Source organism: Manacus vitellinus, unplaced genomic scaffold, assembly GCF_001715985.3.
Source record: "Manacus vitellinus isolate BGI_N305 unplaced genomic scaffold, ASM171598v3 scaffold_15_pilon, whole genome shotgun sequence".
In the NCBI taxonomy this organism is placed as follows: Eukaryota; Metazoa; Chordata; class Aves; order Passeriformes; family Pipridae; genus Manacus; species Manacus vitellinus.
The window spans coordinates 10,928,194-10,949,096 of record NW_021939122.1 but is presented as its reverse complement, the minus strand read 5'-3'; the positions used below and the strand labels follow the sequence as shown (position 1 = coordinate 10,949,096).

Genomic DNA, 20,903 nt, shown 5'->3' with positions numbered 1-20,903 from the left:
TCTGGGGCTGTGCGGTAGAGACTACAGATCTGGTTCACGCTCATCTTAAATAATGAAACAACAAAACCTCCTGCTGTAACCACCCAAAAGCAGTTAGTAAGAGTGATAATTAACAAAAAGGTTCACTAAAAATGCTTTAATCAAGCCGACTTTACAATAAACAATCGCATTCCATGTGCTTGAATAAAATGCAAAGTTCTTTATCTTCTTTTTTCTAGCTGAAATTTTTAGAAGAGAAAACTATTTTCTCTTCTTCAGCATTATAGCTGCTCAGGACTGAAAGCTGATGCCTGCCTAGAACAGGTTCTTAATGTACTCTCTGCTCTGAAGTCAACAGATTTCAAGACTTGAAATATCTGACTTTAGATGTCCTGCAAAGTCAAGATAGAGTGCTATACACACTTTTTTTAAGAAGTTCTTTATTATCTACTAATTGGTAACTGCATCTAGCAGAACAACACCAGGTATTACTCCAATTTCTTACAGGCATGAGTAGAATTTGTTAATCTGTTTTTTCCCCCACCACTACACAAGTGTCACACACTACCCAGTAACTTGTGAGAAAATCAGTTCTGGTTTGGGAGAACTCCACAGCAAATGCAGAACAGACCATTCCTTTCAGCCCAAAGGTACAGGTTGTGTAAGAGAAGGAGAACACACACAGGGAACAGGAACGAGATAAGGGCAAATTTTAGATACCCACCCCCTTCAGGATTAGAAAGTATTCACAAAAGGTAAAAACAAAAAACCTACAGTATAAAGACAGATGTGAAGAGAGTGGTCAGATCTTGAATCAAACAAAATTGTAAGGTTCTGAATGCAGTCCTGCAACCTCTGTTTTCCAATATTAGAAGTTTACCACGAGTATCAAAAGCTTATACATGCCCCCAAAACAGAAGCCTACAGGTCCAGGGTGGCTATTTACTCATCACAGACAGAATCACCTCAGTTTAATCTACCAGCGGGTGGCTGATGCTGAACTGCAAACCAGAATGAACAAAGTTCTCTGCAAACTCCAGATATGCAAGTGATTTATCTTTCAGAGCTCTTCCATGATTTAACCATCAACAATAACATCTCTCCCTTCCACAACGGCGGCCCACCAAGAAGCAGATATATTAACACCTATTCAATCCAGCCACAGAACTCCCCACACCATTATCACCCCATCATCAGACAAACTCCTGAGACCAAAAGCAGAAACCAGATTCCACAATACACTAGCTCTGGAAATAACTCCTGTCAGTTATTTTTCTGTAAAATAGCTATTTCAAAACAAAGAAGTAGCAGGTACAGATGGGCTCTCCACCGGAGCAGAGATCCAGCTAAAAACAGGTTGCCAAGGTAACCAAGCCTCCACAGCAAAAAAGTAGAGTCTCCTGCAGTCAGTGCCTTGGACTGCAAACAGCTGCCCTGCATCTCTGTCACAGCAGCTCATCGGCTGTCTCCCCACTTCACAGTTACAGGCACGACTTTACCTCTCTCCTGGCCCCACAAGTCCACACGGCCACAGCTTGTGACCAGGTGGTGCTGTTTAACAAACAGCACCTTGGGCTTCTGGAAGCAGAGTAGCAGAGCTCTGGATTTCCTATAACAAGTGGTGTGAAGTCTTTTGTTCGTTTCTTTGCCTCTTGCTCTCCCAACAGAGCCCTGCTGAACGGCCTTTGTAGCAGGTGATTGCACAGCGTGAGGAGAAGCCGCTGAACACCCAAACACAGTCAACATGAAAGATGCCCCCGATAGGGAGACACTATTTTTAAAAGAACAAGTGTATTTGTCTAAAGCATAAGCACTCACCAAATGACAAGGAAAAGCACCCTACAACTGCCTATTGCAGTATTTCTGAAGTACTTGCACCGCTCTATACTGGGGACAACAATAAAAGGAGAAGAATTCTTCTGTTGAGAAGAATTCGCTTGTTTCATTTTCCTGCTCCAGTTAGAAAGAAGACAAGTGATTACCACAGCTTGAAATAAATCTTTATACCTGAACTGCACTGCATCACAGCCCACTACTCACAGCTGACCTGTGCTGGTCCTTCCCTAAGAACTAGGAAGGAGAGGGCTGTGCTGTCACATGAAGAGGAAACTCAGTGCTGCACTCAGAGCCTGGTGAGAAGAACTAACCCACCAGGTTTACAGACACTGTGTGCACTATACAGATAAATTTATCCAACTGTTTGGAAACCACACATTCCTAAAAAAGTTGCAGTGTTCCTAATTAGGATATGCACTATATCAATACTAAAAGAGCAACCAATCTGTTTCCACACCAGCACATTCTGCAGCAGCCTGTGCTGAAGTGGCTCTAAGGAACAGGATCACTGTGGAACATGAACCCTTAAATCTCTTTCCTGTGTCTCTGTAGTTTGCTTCTAAGGCAGACTGTACTGAAAATGAGGACAGCTATGCCCTGGAGTTTTCAGGATCAACAACTTTTAGATCCAGCTTCATGTGCCCAGTGCGTTTCAGCAACAATTACACACATAAAATGAACTTTTAGAGAAAATGTCCAACTGGCTGAAAACCCCTCTGCCCTTGAGCTCCAACAGGGCACTGATGCTACTATTCCTGAGCAACCTGAAGCCAAACCAGATGTGTCACTTTTTCTCTGCTGCAATCAACTGTTTGCCTCTCATAGCCCATCTGCAGGCTACCCTCTCACACCAGCCAGGAAATTATCCTTTTTTTTTTTCCCACAACAGAGGAGCCATTCAGTCTCTCAGTTGCACAGCAGCTGACAGCACTGTGACCCTTGCTTGGGCTCAGCCACCTTACCCCAAATCCAAGATTAACAGTGATGGATAGTTTGGGCATGACATCTATTTCAACATGAACTGGAAAACAGCACCATTTTTGCAATAGCCTCTAGAGTCTTTTTTTTTCCCCCCTTATAGATACCTGTCTTTGGCATCTCTTGGCAGGACCCAATACACCCACTATGGTGAGTCTCGAAACATCCATAATTTCACAATACAACCCTGTCACTAGAACTTCTTTGGCAACAAAAGCAGGAGGCTGTATCTAAACTAAACAAGCAGTCACCAGTATTTTCATGCAAGCTCCTCATTTTGAGCACACTGACTATGCTTCTTAAATCAATAAGAAGAGAACACAGCTTTGAACACCTACATTTATAGCCTCAAAACCAAGTAGAAAAGCATGGTGAGTGGACACAGAGTCATGTGACTGGCTGTCTGTGAAAGTGGTGTAAAGCATACAGGTTGGTTTTTAGGCAATTTTCTCTCCAAAGGATTATTATAGCCAAAGGATGAAAAGCAACATCACCAGCTTTTACAGATACTCTCCTTGCTTTTTAAATTGAACTGACTGCAGAGAAAGAGGTTCTTAGCTCCTCCACTGCACAGCTGCTTTTGAAGACAGACACTTTCCCTAATCAGCTCTTGTGGCCAGTCTGTCTGCCAAGGAGCAGCAGTACTTCCACTCAGTTATTTGCTGCCCTTCTTCAAGCCAATCCTCTGTGAGAAGACTGTGGGTAGCCAGAATCTCCTCTTCTACCAGAAAGGAGGTAATTCCAGTTAAGGACAGATGCCCTTCACTCACTCCTTCCCCTATTCCTATAGCAGACTTACCTTCTTGCCCTGTAAACCTTGTTTCAAACAGAAGTATATTCAGCCCCAGCCAAACTGGGATTCATGCAAAGTTTTCATCTAATTTAGTGTCTCAGTATTCACTCTTTGGATCATGTGTAATGCAACAGGACTGTGGAGGTAGATTAAGAATAAAAAATAAGTAGTAGTACCATCCCTTGGGCAAGTCAGAATGTAGCACAGATTCTGCCAGGAGCATCAGAAGGTTCTGATGTGTTATTGCACAACAGAGCAGAAGAGAACAGCCCTGAGACACACATCAATGAGAGTCTGGATGGGTTCAGCACAGCATGGAGGCCTCTGTCACTGCATCTGCTGCGCTTACAGGTCAAAAATCTTCTAATGGTGCATATAATGGCTCTCAACAAAGGAGCAAGGGAGAAAGAGAATTGCGAGGGTTCCTCAGCTGCAGTATAACATCCATTAGCAGGATCTTGTGTTCTACTAAAATCCTCCAGTTTTCTACCCTTCAACTTGCAGGGTACACTGGGAAGAACAGTGATTTTCCCATTCTCTCTGGAAATTACCATTGTACCAACAGTATATTCAGTGTCCTCCTCTACGTGTCTCAACACCTTTAGGAGGCTCTCCACCCACATGTCACTAAAAGGCAGCTGATAATGACATCTGGGCAACACTTCCATGCCACAAAGAAATCATCTGCCTATGAGTGCCCCAGCACAGTAACCACCCTGGACCTCCCACAGCCAGCCTGTTCACATGTACATACTCTGAAGGCAAGGTCCATTCCACTCATTGTAGCACATGGCAAGCCAGATCTGCTAAGGCTTAGTGCACTAGACTGGAACTGAGAAGAAAGTGGATTCAATTCTTCAGGAAGCAGCACTGGTCTTTCTGTACTTCAATTCCTCCAACATAAAAGAGAAAACCAGACTACTCTGCCTGCAACAGCACTGGAAACATCAATAGAGCAACAAGAAGAGCCCTGGTTGTACCTGGCCAGATGAAAGGTCCACCTATGCACAGTGCTCTGTCTCTAACTGGTCAACATCAAATGACTGTTGAGAAGTAATAGGCCAAACAATTCTTTCTCATAATGCTCTTCCAGATTCCAAAATGCAGCATGATTTCCTTACATGAGAGAGATTACAGCACAGAATGTGGAAATAACAAATTCTCACAACAGACCAGTCCACTCTCTTGTTCCACACTGGAAGTCACAAGGGCTAAGGTAGGATAACCATATAGCCCAATGTGCAGCTGTGAGAAGAAACCCCAGCACAGACTAATCACCTGTAGTAAATGCTGTAACTGAAAGGCAATGCAGAATTAGGGCAGCAAAAGGCTCAAATACAACATTCTGAGATGACCAGAGTGTTAAAAGGTGCAGATCTGGCCACATTCAGCACTGGCAGGCACTCAGCAGAACAGTGATCAAAACAAATTCAGCGGGAGATGAGTATCTACAGATTGGGTTTGACAGGAAAGAACCAACAGAGGTAATTTCCAGATAGAGCTGTAGGAATAGGAAGCGTGTCCAAGAAATAGTTACATTGCTGTTACAAACTAATGCACCAGAACTCCCTGAGGCACAAACTATCCCAGCATTCTTGGACAACTGAACCAATTACTCACTGACAGCACTTGCAGCTTCCTGTCAATCAGCCAAAGCACTAGAAAACAAGACTGTTGCACCAATGCTGCAGTCCCCACTCAGGGGAGCAGAGGAAGCAATGAAAGCTCTGTCAACGTCACCAGTCAACCATGCTTCAGCTCCTTCCCTCTGCTCTGATCAGGAGGGAGCACCCAGCACCCCCCTGTAACAATTACCTGGCTGGACACTCCTCTAACCACAGCCACGCTGCCCCCCTGCTTGCTGCCACAGCCACTGCCCCAGGTTCCTCCCCCAGGCCACCACAGCTCTGTGGCAGAAAGCAGCTGGCTACTGGCAGGCTCCCCACCAACAGCACCAGCACTCTGCAGCTGTTCCCTCTTCTCCCCATGACTCTCAGGGTACAAGCATGGAAGCAGCCTGTTTTATAAATGAGAATCAACAGCTTGCCAGAGGGCTGGAGCACATGCTGGCATAACCCACCACTCCCAGGATCAGTCGAGCAGGCCACTTCACTTCCAACCCTTTACTTTCTTTCTATAGCCCCCATCCCCGGTACTCCCTGTTCCCTCCTAAATGGAGCCAACAGTGTGAAAATTGCAAGCTTAATGGAAATGCTGATTGCTGATGCCAGAGCAATGCTGCTTGATGGCAATCCAGCTAGCAATAAGAAAGAATGCAAATTTTCCAACTTAAGCTAAAGCTCAGATGAACAATATGCTTTTTTTATTAAAAATAAAAAATAACACCCACAAACTTCATTCCTCTTTAGAGAAAAGGGGAAGTATTGAGCTCAGTTCTGTTTTGCCTGACAGTGTAGGTTCACACTGTTAGTTAAACAGTAGTCTTGGGAGTTAAGGTTGCACATTTTTGCACAGGGTTTTAAAACAGAAAAGGAGGACAATCTGAAGAAAAAGCAGAAACATTGTGTGAGAACATGGAAAGATAGCAAGGTAAGGAAGCCAGGAGTGCTTCTGTTTAAACACAAAAAGGGGGCAGGGATAAATCACTGCATTCTGAATGCTGCAACCCCTCCATGCATACAAAGAAAGGGCTGCGAACAGCTGACTGTAACACTTTATCATCAATGGGATCGTTTCCCAGGAGAAATCTTCACACTATCTCCTACGATCTGCAAACTGTTAGGGATTCACAATCAAATTCTCCAGCGTTTGCTAACTTTATTTTAAAAGGAATTTGCAGGACAGAGCAATATATCTGGATGAGACCTGCCAGGCTGAGGTAGGATGACCAAAAGCTTGCTAGACTTCTGTCCACGCAAATGACTAAATTCCCTTTGTGCTCATCTGAGCAAGCCTCTGTGGATGAATTCCCATCCTCACTCTTGCCAGGTGACCAATAACAGCCACAAATTCTTGTATTATTCTTTTTCTATCCACTAGCTACCAGGGCAAAGCTCTTTATCATCAGTATTAAAATATGTTAACATTACTATAGGTAACTAGAATTAAGTAACAGAACACTAAGATTTAAGTAAAAACAGATGCTTCCCAAAAATTACACATGCAGGGAATTTAGAACATCCTCTTTTACAAGAAATTCACTGAGGTTTTGCATTTCTTACACAATCTTCTTTAAGAGATTTATACTGGGACATTTCACCAAATGGCTGTGTGCTCTTACCACAGAAATATTCTAGCTTTGGCTGAAGAAGGTAATGTGGAAAGGTTAACATGAAATTGGCCCATCGGGTGAGAATGGCAGCAGAAAACTACAAGCAGATGTTTGCAGTCTTCCTTCTGACCTTCACATATGCTTCTGCCTGCAAGTGGGCTTTGTAAGATGGGACTGGGGTTTTCTGGGGCAACATGGGAGTGCTGCCTGGAGCACAAATTAAATAAATCGATGAATATCAACCCACAACACACACCACAACTACAAACAAAAATTATTTTATAAAACTACCTTTCAGTGTCATTCCTTTCCTAAATTCATTGAAATAGGTAACAGGAATAACAGTTGCACCAACCTCGAACCAACCTTGTGCTAACACAGTATCACATGTTCCAAGCGTCAGCACTCCTATGAGTAAAGAAAAAAGGACCCTCTAAGGACTGCTAATTCCCACTACATATTCCATGGCACATAACAGTTACAGCCTTTAGTTTATGTGAGAAACTATATTCTTTCCAACAGGTTTTCAGAATTAATCCACATCCTCAGAAACTTCACTAAAGTCAACAAGCGCAAGTGTTTGTAAACCTGTTGGGCTTCCTATTAAATAGCTGGTCAACATTATCTATTTTCTTTCAGTTCCAAAGACAAGGAAGAGGATATAAAGCTTGCTGGTCACTCATCTACAAGTAAAGGGGAGGTAAGTTGCCATAGGCAAGGACATTGCATAAAATGCTACTTAATCACAATTTTTATACTGATCTACTGAGGCACTTAAAAAACAAACACTAATTCAAAAACTTCAACTTAATGATCCAGTTCATCAGAATACTAAAAGACCTCGCTGTTTTTTGCAATCCTAGAGGTAAGCATCTCTGCCCTCAGGGTGCTAATGAGACCTGTGAAGTCGTGTCTAGTCCTTCTTGACACAGAAAGAAGCCAGAAGCACATCTGAAACTGTCAAAACATCATTTTGAGAAGAAAAGATTCTTTCCTCTTTCAAGCATACCATAGGTTATAGATACCTAGGATACACAACTAAGCTAGATGTTAGCTCTCATTCCTCAGTTTCCTAAACCAAGGAATGGTCCCAGCAAGTCATTCAAATAAGAGAATAGAAAAAGGATATTAGTTCCATCCCTGAAAGTTAAAAATGATGAACAACTCCCTCTTTGTATCATGCAATGATTTCTAACACCGAGCTTCTACCCAGTAACACCTGCCAGCCTCCCTAATGCTCTAATCCCAGATCTCACTCCACCCAGTCCCTCCTGTATTCAGGGTCTCCTATTCCTCCTAAGCCACTACAACCTCCCTTTCACCTTAGACTCTCCATCCTCCCAGGTCAAGATCCTTTCCAGCTCTAAAGACCTCCCCTTTACATTAACTCAGAACTCCCATTCCCCTTGCATCTTTAACCAGCCTGAACACTATTCTTGCTTCTTCCTTCCTCAGTTCCTGGTGCTGCCACTACCACTGGGAGCAGCAGAGAGCGCCCATCCTTCCCACTTCCCTCAGTCAGGTGGCACTCTAAAAAGCCAGCATCACCTTGTACTCAAAGGGCTCATGAAATCCCAAATCTCCAGCATGGCATATGGCACATGGCTGGGAGCTCTCAGTCACATGGAGATTCTGATGTGCACTCTGAAAAGTTGGGCCAGCCTCTCACTTCAAAAGGCATGGAGAAATGAGAGGGTGAGCACCAGGTAAAGCCTGAATTAGGTAGAATGTGTTGACCTACAAAGACATTCAAACTCTAGCATTTGTTCCATAGTTCTCTTTACAGTTTACAAGCAGTGCAGTGAAGTCAGAATGCATTTCTGCTGGAAGGTATTTGAAAGGTCAAGTCTCATATATTTACTTCTTTCTCTTTCCAAAGTAGAGACAGTTCTATTCTTCAAGTAGAACCATTTAACAAACAGATGTTCTTTGTACTCACCCTAGATTTCATTTTATGAAAGCATTTTACACTTAACACACAAGCATCCTATTTCTTCTACATTATTCCTACACATGATCTTTATTAGTTACCTTTGAAGATGCTGTGCTGAAGAGACCATTCTCTTATGCTTCAACATCCTTCAAAGCTTAAGGACCTTTCTTTCTTTGTTAGAACATTAGAGAATTCCTCATTGCACGGAAATTAACACAGCAGCCTTATCTATACCATCAGCTGAGTCATGACTGCTTCCTCTGAACCTCAAAGACTTCACAAGCATGCACAAGACAGCACTGTTGAATCCTGAACCTTGGCAGCATTTTTTAAAGCCATGAAAGACATTCCGCAAGTTTGTAAGAAGGTCAAATTTTATATTTTTAAGTCTTTTCCCTAAAATCTTTTAAGTCATTTGCTAATGATCAAGCTCTATGATCTTGCAAACTCTCACAGTATCTAGAGATCAGGCACTTTACTAGTGAACTAGACTGTCTGGTACATCAGTATATGAATCCTGCCTCCACAAGAGCTGCAAGACAAGCTTCCCTTGCCAGGTAGCTGCTGCAGAATGTGACAGTGACAGTGGTATTAGAGATGAACGTGAGACACATCACCTGATTTCCAGTTCAGCAACATAAATGAAGCAGACCTGATCAACAGTTTAGAACCAGAAATGGCATAGATAACAATTACTATCAATAATCAATATTGCTTTATTATTTCTGTGACTGAAAAGTGACTAAGCAATACCACTTTAAATATGCACTGCATAAGGGCAAGAGAGTTATATATACTTCAAGTTGTGTGAGGGTGAGGTTCTACTCCCCCCAAAAAATTGCTTATTTTAAAATGTTCCACAGAGGAACCTTTTATCTCTTTAGTATTCACCCAAAAACATTTTGAAAGCAATATTACCCTCATGTTATAAACACAGAACCTGGCAGAAAGATCTGAAGAGTTTACAAAAAGGAAAAAGTAATTTTGTATAGTAGCATTGCAAAACTCTGATAATTCTAAACTGAAAAAGAAGAAAAATTAACTTCTTGATAGTGCTACATATTTGAAGTACCTTTACTAATAGTGCATTCTGCATCTATCAAATTAACTAAGCTAGAAGATAAAGAACTATAACATGTTAAAATGATTTGGATATTCATCTTCAATACTTACTAATGGCAAGCTCACTTTTAATCCTACTTAGCTATTTATTAGGGCAATTGAATGCAATTTCACTATTATTCATCATTATGTTTAAGATTTTTTTTTATGCTCTAGTCTTGCTATTATAAGTCTATATTAGAATTGCTTTTCTGTTTCTTTAAACATGGGTTTTGCTTTAAGTGAACCATAGCAACTGCAAAGAAGTTACCTGCACCCCCTAAGCTCAGAGTGAATTGCTCAAGCATTGCTAATTTTGAGGTGGGAGGAGTTGTAGAAATGAGGTCTTTTTATATAAAAAGCTTAAATGACTCATGAAAACTCTTTTGGCATAGCTTATACATGCTTGACAACAACAACAACATATATATAGCACCATCCATCACTCAAGTGCTGTACAAACTAGCCCAAAAACATTGGGCATAAAGGGCTATTTCTGAGAGCAGGGAACTGGCTGTTACCAAGTCAAGTTTCCTTATCAGCTATATAAAGTACCTTACACTTGACATGCAGTAAATCAGATTTTAAAAAGTATAAGGTACCTGGCATAACTGTCCAGGAGATTTCCAATTGGTCAAAATGTCTGCAAGGGAATGGGTCAACACAAACATACCCCCTTAAAGTTTCTGACCTTGGTCAAATTTCCAGGCTAGTCACCAGCAATGGTGCACTGTCACAGATGAAAAACCTGAAAGTTTTCTACAGTGCTCATACAGCTGCACACTAATCACAGACTGTGGAACTGAAGTGAATAGTCTGCTGAAAAGGGCTAATAAAGAAGAATCCAAATCAACAGACATGTCTGGATCTAAATGTCTGGTCTACCTATCAGTAAATGCACTTGCCAATCAGTTTCACAGGCTAATCAAAGTACAACTGCTTTTTACTCTCCAGCATTCCTTTTTAGATATTCTGGAATTTAGCTCCACTAGTGATCTGGTATTTATTTTCACACTACTTATAGCTAAAGTCAGCTTATACACACAACTCCTGCCACCCACAGATTTTCCTTTCTGTCAGTCCTGCTTCCAGCTCTCAAATTCCTGCATCTTTCTCTGTCAGCTAAACATTCTTGGTCATCTGGTCTGCACAGCTAGAGCCTTACACTGCTTTAAGTGCCATAGTCCTGGTCCCTTGACTTAATATGAAAAAATTATTCTAATAAAGGAGATAAGGCTGGATCACATCCAAAGACTAACAATATTGTTCCTCTTTAAGTTCAGATGCTGCAAAAGGAAGTTCAACAGAAATAAGATCATATGCAAACAATATGCCACATAGTGGCATATCCAAAAAAGTATAAAGTATTGCAGACTACATAAAAAGCCTTATATGTGTCCTGAGAGATGCCAAACACCTGGCTTTACTGCTTTTCTCTGCCATCACTGCAACTTAGTATCAGAAAAGTAAATGCAGAAACTTTCTCGAAGTGCTGCTGGCCTTCCATACCGAAGACAAAGCACTCACAAAGGAAGAGCATCAATCAATCAGATGACACACGAGTGGCTTTCCTTAATTAGAGACTAGCTAACATTAGAATTGGCAAGTGAACAGAAGGCTCCATACATTGCTACCGCTTCCACCTACAACCTTTATCTCGGTTCCTCCGCACCTTATACTGACTACCTACCCCACACTAGTCTCTTTGTCTTCTTCTCCCACTCAATTTTCTGCTTGAAAAAACTCTCCTTCTTTTACGTGCCAGGTAGAACTCCCTCCCTTTCTTTCAATACTTCCTTACACCAATTCCCTCCAGCTTCTTTGTTCCACTCAGTCCTGTTCGAGGGGCCTCCATTGCTATTATCCAAACTGCACCACAGGGGCATTGCTTCACTCATCACACACCTTGTCATTCTAGAAGACAAGTGTAGGCTTGAAGACCTTCTGTAAAGCACACCTGATGGGGCAACATGAGATCTTAGACCTTACAGTGAACAGCTGTTCTCTTTTAATTGTTCATCCAGTTATGACTAATTCCTGAATCCAAAATAAAAACCCAATGGTCATATGAAGGATAGAAATTAATTCGCAAGTCCCTGTGCTCTGGTTTGAAATTTTCTGTAACTTAGATCAAGACCACAGAAATAGTCATTCTTTCACATCAAAGGTAGCAGCATTCTGGGTAACCAAAGAGCAACCCTAACAAGGATAAGAGTTAATTATGAACTAGATCTCAAGATAGGGCTGGCAATTAGTGTTTACTCTGCAACATACAACACTCTAGAAGCACAGTTGGAGCAGCCAGGATGTGCCCTTTTACAGGTGTATGTACCATTCCATCCAGGGCCTTCCAGCCTGTATAAACCACCTGGCAGCTACTGAAGAACCTCTCTGTTCACCTCAACTCCCTAAAAAAATTGTTTTTGAAATATTCTTATGGTAGTTTACTCCAACATGAGAGGATCTCCCTAAAACACACAGAAATCCATAGTACACACGAAGCTCTTCAGTTACATCAGGTGTGCAGATATTCCAGGTCCTTCACAGAAACCTGATCAACCTGAGTGGTTTCTACATTACTGCTTTGCTTTCAAAGCGTGTGCAGTACTCAACACTTCTGAGGCCCTTTACGTTTCCAAAGCACTATACAAACACCATTTAATTAGAGACAGCTAACAAGAATATCCCAAGATACTGAATCTCAGCATGCAGCAAGGATTTTTATTTTTCCCCCCATAAATAGGTAAAATTAAGGATTGAAAGATGCCTAAAAGTGTGTTGAACTGTAGAACAATACCTTCAAGCAAAAAGGTGTTATATTTGAAACTTCCATACTGCCAGTGCGTAGGAAAGATCCAGCCCAGCCTGGCCAAACAGAAATGGCTCTGGTTCACTGGTAACTAGAGAGGATATCACACATGCTATCAGATGCAGTTTCTATTCACAAAAGACATCCACATTGTACACACACTTCTCCTTACTGGCACTACACTGCAGTCATGCCTCTAGGGGCTCTGCTCTGATGAAAACAACTGAAAAGAAATCAGTAATCCCTTAATTAGTGGCACCCGTTTCACCTTCTGCAGGAATAATTTAGACAGTCTGAATGGGCCACATGTCACACAAAGTGAAAATTTAATAACTGAAAGTGACTCAGATTGTCCGTTCATTTCTCTGTACCTACAACCTAGCTGGGGAAGGCTACTGAAGGCAAGTACTCAGTGTTAACTTAGAACAGCTTCACAAACCACTCATCACAGCCTTTTTCAAAAGCCTCCTCTCCCAAATTTCTGATGGGAGTTGCATTACACAAGTCACGGATCCTAGGTCTCGAGCACAGCTCCAGGAATACACAATTAGGGCCATGTTCCCCTGAATTTTCATAAAGCTCTTGTTTAAGCCACAACAGCAAGGGGATTAACTGTACTTTCCTAGCTGAGCTACTTCACTGCTTGCTAGATAAGAACAGAAGCACACACCCTAACCACCAAAAACGTCTGTTAGGTCTCATCATCCATTCTGCTACTCCCTTCCTCAGACCTCCCACGCAATAACTGCATCATGTCAGAGTCCTACAAAGCTATGTCCAGTAGATTATGTCAAACCCTGTAATATTTATCTATCTCTGGATACAAGTGGCATGAAACAGACTTACCTACCATCAACTCAAAGGTCAGAGTTAAAAGCCTCTCTTCCCTCACAGTGACATTTCTAAGCTGCTCTCTTCAGAAGGGGCTGCACACACTACTCTATGTGTATGCAGCTCTGACAGTAAAAAGGAAAAGTAAGGTCCATCTCCTTTTACCCAAGAGCCTGTTTTCCTTCTACTCACAAATACCTGAGAGAAACACTACTCCATAAAACATTACTCCCTTTCTCTAATCAGGTGAACAGGGACTCAGGTAATGAAACAGAAAAACAAAGACATTTGGATACCATGGTGATCATGGCCAGACAAGAAAGTAAATTAGCTACCATTATGATAATGAACTGGCTTTCCAAAAGAGGCAATTTGCATGTAGCAACTGAGAAGCAAAATAAAGATGCTTTAACAGAACTGCTGCTTGCTGTTTAACCCTGTAGCAATGGAACAAGCAGTCACAGCCACCTAACAGCCACTGCTCTGGGCTTTTCCTATTTGACTGTCACTGCAGATGCAAAGTACCTGACCAGAGCTCCCTCCAGGTGTAATGAAGTCTCACTCTGCATTTCTTCTGGTAGCACAGCAGCTTGTGCACAATCTGAATGCACCGTCTGGAAGAGAGAGGGCAAAGGATTAATGACATTGCATTTTCCAGGAATTCTACGTCGAACCTGGAAATGTCTCCGAAATCAGCAGCAGAGAAACTCAAAGACTATCAGAGTAGGATGGGACTCGTGGCTTTGAGTTCCCAAAGGGAATGAAAAAAGAATCAGACAAAATGAAAGAAAGGGGCCTGTATGTCAGTTTAAGCTCAACAGGATTGGACTGAACACAAATGCATATTCATTGTTTAATTAACACTTTCCACTCTTTGCTACCCTTACCTGAGAGTCTCATAAGCTCTACAAAATGAGTTACTTGTAGGCTCCATACGTATGAGATACTGCATGTTATTGTAAAATCTGGACACAATGGAGTTTCTCAGTTTCTTTGCCCCAAATGATGAGGTTAAAGGAAGTAAGAGTGTCAAAAAAACTACAGGATTTTTAGTTTGACTGAGGTATGTGGTTTAATTACATTTTTTAAAAAAAGATAGATATTTGTATTCATTTTTCCAGTCTCCTTAAAAAGTAGTTTAGGTGGAGCTTTGGAATGATCAAGCACTACACATACAACCTCTGGAATCCCCCAACACAGTCAGGGTACTTGTCAAGTCTCCAAATAATCCTATAGGTCTCTATAGCATCTAGCACTCATACAAACTTTCAGGTGCTCAAACATTCTTCACAAATAATATCAGAACTAAATATACAGTATAATGAGTAAATTCTCATCACTAGCTATCATTACGGACAAGACAAAAAATTTATACAAATTTCAATTTCTTAGGTCAGGCTATTTTTACTTATTAACATTTAGAAAAAATAGAAGGAAGGGTTCAAAAAAGAAAAATTCCTTTTTCCCCAAATTCTTATTTGTCAAAAACATCTCATTAATGTGAACATCTTTCTGAAAAGACACTACACATCAGATAAACATAGAGAAATCAAATCCTAGAAATTTGCAAGGAATTTATTCAAAATGGTGTGAAGAGTTCAACAGCAGGCTTTAAAAATAAGGCTGTAGAAAAAAATATGCAGAAGGTGCATCTTATTCTTTTCAGACCTTTAGATGATCCCAAAAATACCACAATGAGGTAAGAACTAAAACTAACTTTGAATGAACAAAAGTAACCCCATCTATAATCGCTGAGCATCACAGTAAGTGCTGTATTTCAAATAGCATTCTCATAAATTCAACCAAGAAAAGGAAGCAAACCAGCTAGGATAGACAGCTGTCTTCAGATCAGGAACAGTAATCACTCTGGGAAGAAACCTCCTATTTCTAATGTTACTGGTACCAGACAATGCCCAGCACCTTTTCACCTACATATTTGCTTGGCTGTAAGTCTAAAATTGGCCTCTACAAAAAAAAAAAAAAAAAAAAAAAAAAAAGCCAAACTCTATTTAAGACGCCGACAGGAGAGAATCTGCTAATGGCTAAAACATTTCTTTATAATAACAATAGCTGTTCATGCAAAATAATCTGCATACACATCTCATCACTGAAACCTTGTGATTGTACACAGTAGCATACAGCTACTGTGAAATCAAGGCACGGACAGAAAGGGATTAGAAGGGGCATAATAGTCCTAGTACCCCTGCCTAGACTCCCAAACTACACTGCTTTAGTTGTGAAACTGCTTTAGTTACAAAGACATCCATCCCAGTGGGGTATTTCTGTTTTTTAGTTTTATGCTGAGGATTCATAATACATATAATGGACAAAAAGCACCCTTACTCTAAGCAATCTGGATTTCTCTTTTAAATATTAATATGCCCGCCCTTGAGCAGCTTCATGTTGTCACCTTTTAAATGTACTGCAGAGAAGTATGACACTACTTGTGCATTCAGAACGCCCACTTTGTCTGCAATAACTGTGTCTGCTATGGGATGGTTTCAGACAGGAGCATAGTGAAAGGACTGTACAAACATGCCAAAATTAATGGATACAGATGTCCACTGGTGGTTGCTACTACTCATTGTTTTTAGTCTCATGCAGTTTCTGGATGTGACATTACTTCTGAGCCCAAGCAGTTCATATCTTTGTTGTGAAACTCCAGTGCATTATACCCATCTACAACTAATTCTGAAACTGTCATTAAAAAAAACATTTCTCACAAACTCAACTGAACTATACAACCTTTGAAAAGGCACTGTAATTGCAGGGTTATGTGGGCAAAATCAGAACATGGTGAAAAGTTATCTTAAGGGAAAACATCCTATGTGTCTTTATCTTTTCTACAGAATATAGTGCTGTTCATGCCTTGGGGAAATTCAGCACTGTACAAACAGTCAGAGCAAAGCCAACAATCTGCCTAAATCCTATTTCTGCCCTCCAGGCTAAAGCAGCACAAAAGCATTTGAGGGGCCCCCGTGGGACACATGGAATGCTCATGAGTAGCTCTGCCCTCTTGTCTCCTTTTGCCCATTGCTCAGTTTTACCCCTTGCAAGCTATTTCAGGCTTAAACCTCTCTTACTCTCCACATTGCCTTCCAGGCCTCACATCAGTCATCCTTGGGTTTTTAAAACTGTCTTTTCTGTTTCTAGACCAAGATTCATCTTCTGGGAAGTGGGGATTCTTGCAATGACTTTGTGTTATGAAACTTCTTTTAGACTGAAAAGCTCTTTGTGTTAGATCAAGTAGATTAGGAAAACAGTCTGAAAGGTAGAAATTCATTTCACTTTCAATTTTCTGGCACACAGAGGATTTTAGAAAAAGTTACTGGAAGAGTTCATGAAACGCCATCCTGCTCCCCACCAGCCACAGCGTTATTTCAGCAGGAAGATCGCTCTGTGAGCAGAATTCCACCCGAATTCAAACTTCAAATGAAATCACAGTGAGTTACCCCACAACACTTACACGTAGAGATCCATAGGAAATTCTTTCATCATGTGTGTTACAATGAATTCCACCATCAAATCTGACAAAAAAGAAAATGATTAAGTAAGTATTGAGCTGGCTACTGGTAACATCTTGCAGACTATGAGGAAATCAAACTGCCCCACCTACCTACCTCTACCAGACAACAGTCCTGCTTAGATGAGAGGAATTTCACTTTTTTGTTTGTTTGTTTTAAAGAGCATTGGACATCCTCTAGAATTAGAAAAGAAACTACTGCAAACTGATGGTACATACTGTATCCTTTTGCTTTGAGGTACTGCTTCCCCATATACTTTCCCCCACTAAGAGTCAAATAAAGACTATACAATGAATTCTGATGTTTAGAATTGCTCTCGTATTTCAAGCCTTGTCACTAATGGAAAACTCCATTAAGAAGCAAATTTTAGAAAATTATTCTTGCAAGAAACAATGGACAAGAAGTTTACTTAAAGAGCCATTGTAGATAACACCTATTCTTCCCTAAAACAAATTCTGAAGTAAAGCTAGTTTGATCTCAACATAGGCTAGGCTTCTGCTTAATATTAATTCAGGGGGGAAAAAAAAAGAAAAAAGGAGAATGGGCTGCCCATTTAAGGGCTCCCAGTGTGAGGATAAGAGGTAAAGAATATAGAAATACACTGAAAGAGATAAATTATGATGGTTCAGCTAATAAATGATAATCGAATGTGTGTGTGCTCAACACAACTTCAGCAAAAAATGCTTATCCCATGCCAGTGGTAACAACTGTGAGCTGTAACCTCCCAGGGCACTTATAGCCCAGCAGTATGACTCAACAGTGACTAAAAACAGTCTAGAGAAAGAGTGCATAAGATCTGATAAGTCTAGAAATGCTCTTCATGCAGCTGTTGTGTCTTGGCTTCAACAAGCACACGTTTGAAAATGCTGGAAGTCTAAGACTGCTTCCATACCATCCTGCTTAAGAGTCATTCAGGGATCCAGGCTTCATCCATTCCTGAACGCATTTATTCTTTTGGCCCCCACAGTAACGAGAGCCACAATTTAATCATGTGTTGCATGAAAAGCTTTTAACGATGCCTCCATATCCGCAGGCAAAACCAATCCTAGCTACTGACATTCCTATTGTTTTTTTACCCAGAAAAAGCTAAATACCCAGCAAACACATTCACAAATATGTCTTTTCCATATGTTTGCCATCCTCATATCACCTACAAAGTACTTAGGGCTAATTGTTACCACACTCACCTGAAACTGAATTTATTAATCAACTGTCATCCCTGTTGTTACTAGCTCATATCAAAGGGGCCAACTGGCTTCTGTAAATACATATAGGATTTCTTGCTACAGAGCTGCAATCTTGGATTTAAATTGTCTGTGAAGCAGCCATGTATGGTATGGAGATGGACATTCCATTGTTGGAAACATCTTTAGTATGTAACTGTCCTCCTTTTAAGTCCATCCACCCCTCCACTTAAGCCACAAACCTCATATTTCTACTGCACAACAAGAGGTGCCTTGGGAACCACAAGCACCCAGGTACTGTGACAATACTCACCGAGCACCGCACACACCAGCGGGCGGCAGGGCAGGTTCTTGTCTGCTGCTTTCTTACGATGTCTCATCGGCTTCAAACACACAAAGATGAAAAGAAATCAGCAGAAGCCTGAAGTGACAGTCTGTGTATTACTGTATTTTTCAAGCAAGTAGTATCATCAGCACAGGCTTCCCTTTGTCCTTTTCTCCAACTGCTGTCTTAACTATATTAATCCTAAAGGCCGTGGCTGGAGCAAAATTGTGCCTGCTTTTCCATACTGGGGTTCTGTTTCTCTAGCTGTGTAACTGGAGGGAGGGTGTGAACACCACAAGACAAAAACAAATCACACAGCAATTCCTCCCCCTTGGTTAACATACTGATTTGTTCCTGACCCAGAAGTCTGATTGGCATTCTTAACCGTGTGTGCATTATTCAGTGGCTTTGGTATTTATTGTAATAGACCAGAAAGGCTAACTAGATGGCAAGTTTGTTGTTAAGTGGTAAGGACTGGCATCCTTGGAGTATGCTCACTATAAAGTAAGATGTTTGTTTCTGTTCTGGATTAGTGACAATTTTAAGTGCTGCTTCACTGTCAGATAAGGTGGAATTTGCCAGTATAACAAAGACAGAATGCATCAAGTTAGCATAACCATTCAAGTTACTTGTAACTACAGAGCTTCATGAGCCAGGTAATGACACTCTCCCCACAGATATCTATAGGACAAAGCTCTGGAAAAAATACTTTCCTCCCTGAAGGTGAAAAGAAATCACCTTCAGGATGAAGCATAAGCCAAATGAGAGTACTCCGTGTAATTCCAGCTGGCTATTACATATCACATGAGGGCTCATGCTTGCTGAAGATTAAGGCAGAACATTCCCTCTGCCACTGATTTCCTCAGAGATCTCATAATATGCAGCTCCTCCCCAGCTACACAGGCCTCTGAATTCACTGACAGGGCAACCAGCTCTTTGTTCTTTGAAGAGACATTCTGAGAGCAATTTCAAAATCATTTCCCAACTACTGCATTTCTCACAGTATTTCTACATGCCTTAGCAATCTAGGTTAGATGTCTGTGACACAGTTTTCAACACACAGGGTCTCAAATCCTCTCAGTTTGCATCCCAAAGAGAAAACAATCTAGAAGAAAAGACTCACCATTCTATGTAGGTTTACACGAAAATTCATGTTGTCATCATGAAGAAAAGCATTAGCATATTGATCCTATTGAAAAGGGCAAGAAGAGGGAGGAAATGTGAACAGCCCAGCATCTTACAGTTGCCTCTCAAATCACATGTGTTTCAGTGTAATACTCCCAACATATAACTATAAAGTTAAAGACATCTGTAACTTCTTGCCCCCACCGATGTTTCCAGTCACACAAAAGTAAACCCCTCCTGATCCCAATTCCACTTTAACTAAAGCCTGAACTACTGCTTGTTTGGTTAGCAATTTATTTTCCATTCTCCTCTTCTGCTCATTCAAACTCTGGACTGCACACACCACTATGTCAAGAGTTCAACAAGTACTCCAGATGTATAATATATGAAGGTGGTTCTCCAGCACACCAGTTTCTGTGACTATGTGGATGAAGGTTTAAACTGGCATTTTAATGGACCCATCATGCCAGAAGTTACTGCAGTACTAGCAGCTGTTCCACCCCTCAGGCAAAGCTCATTCCAAGACCATCTCTAAATTAAAAAGACTTCTCCAGATAATGCATGGCCAGGATGGGTAATAAATATAACCTGCCTTAATACCAGAACCAAAACATGCCCTTGTTATGGAGAAACAGAATTTCTTATCTTGTGTTATCTATGCATCCACCTGAAGAAAAAGTGCCAAACCCATTTAATTAGAAAAATTTAAAATGTAGATGATTAGCTTTCAGGTTGTACCCTGAGGAAACATTACTTCAGAATCCTTGCACCTGCTATCAACATTACACCTTTTCATTCTTTGTTAAGAAGGAAAGGTCTTTATTTGCAAGCAAGCAAAATGCAAATGCCATGCAAACACAATCACCATTCAGGACATCAGTCAGACCATGAGTATATACCTCCCATGAGACAGGACCACATTCTGCCAGGACTGCTGACCTAGCTCTGTGATGCTGCTTTCTCACCCTACTATCACATTTGCTACTTGTTTTCCTTGTAGGGACCTACAGCCATGTGACTTTCTTTCAGACTTCTACCCTTCTTCAGCAGAAGGGATATGGCATAGCCTGTGTTGACCATGAACAGCACAGCACTGAAAACCATTAGCACATTACTCATCTAAAAGCCACATCACAAGGTCACTTGACAACTAAGAGAGAAAAGGCTTAGGTTCACTCTTTTTTCTCTTAATTCTTGGGAGTTGGATAATCTTATTTGGGCTAGCCAATTTTCAAGTTTCGAGTCAACTTTAA

General features: G+C 41.1%; 1 protein-coding gene across 2 annotated transcripts in view; it reads right to left on the bottom strand.

The window, feature by feature from the left end:
* The window catches only part of ARMH3 (armadillo like helical domain containing 3), a 126,520-nt gene that overhangs the window by 72,499 nt on the left and 33,118 nt on the right, over nucleotides 1-20,903 (bottom strand). For both annotated transcript variants that reach the window (XM_018069237.1, XM_018069238.2), the window contains exons 17-20: nucleotides 19,649-19,714; nucleotides 18,514-18,583; nucleotides 16,959-17,019; nucleotides 14,018-14,106 (exon numbers count right to left, since the gene is read on the bottom strand). In XM_018069237.1, the coding sequence (XP_017924726.1) occupies nucleotides 14,018-14,106; nucleotides 16,959-17,019; nucleotides 18,514-18,583; nucleotides 19,649-19,714 (286 nt within the window). The remainder of the gene's footprint in view (nucleotides 1-14,017; nucleotides 14,107-16,958; nucleotides 17,020-18,513; nucleotides 18,584-19,648; nucleotides 19,715-20,903) is intronic.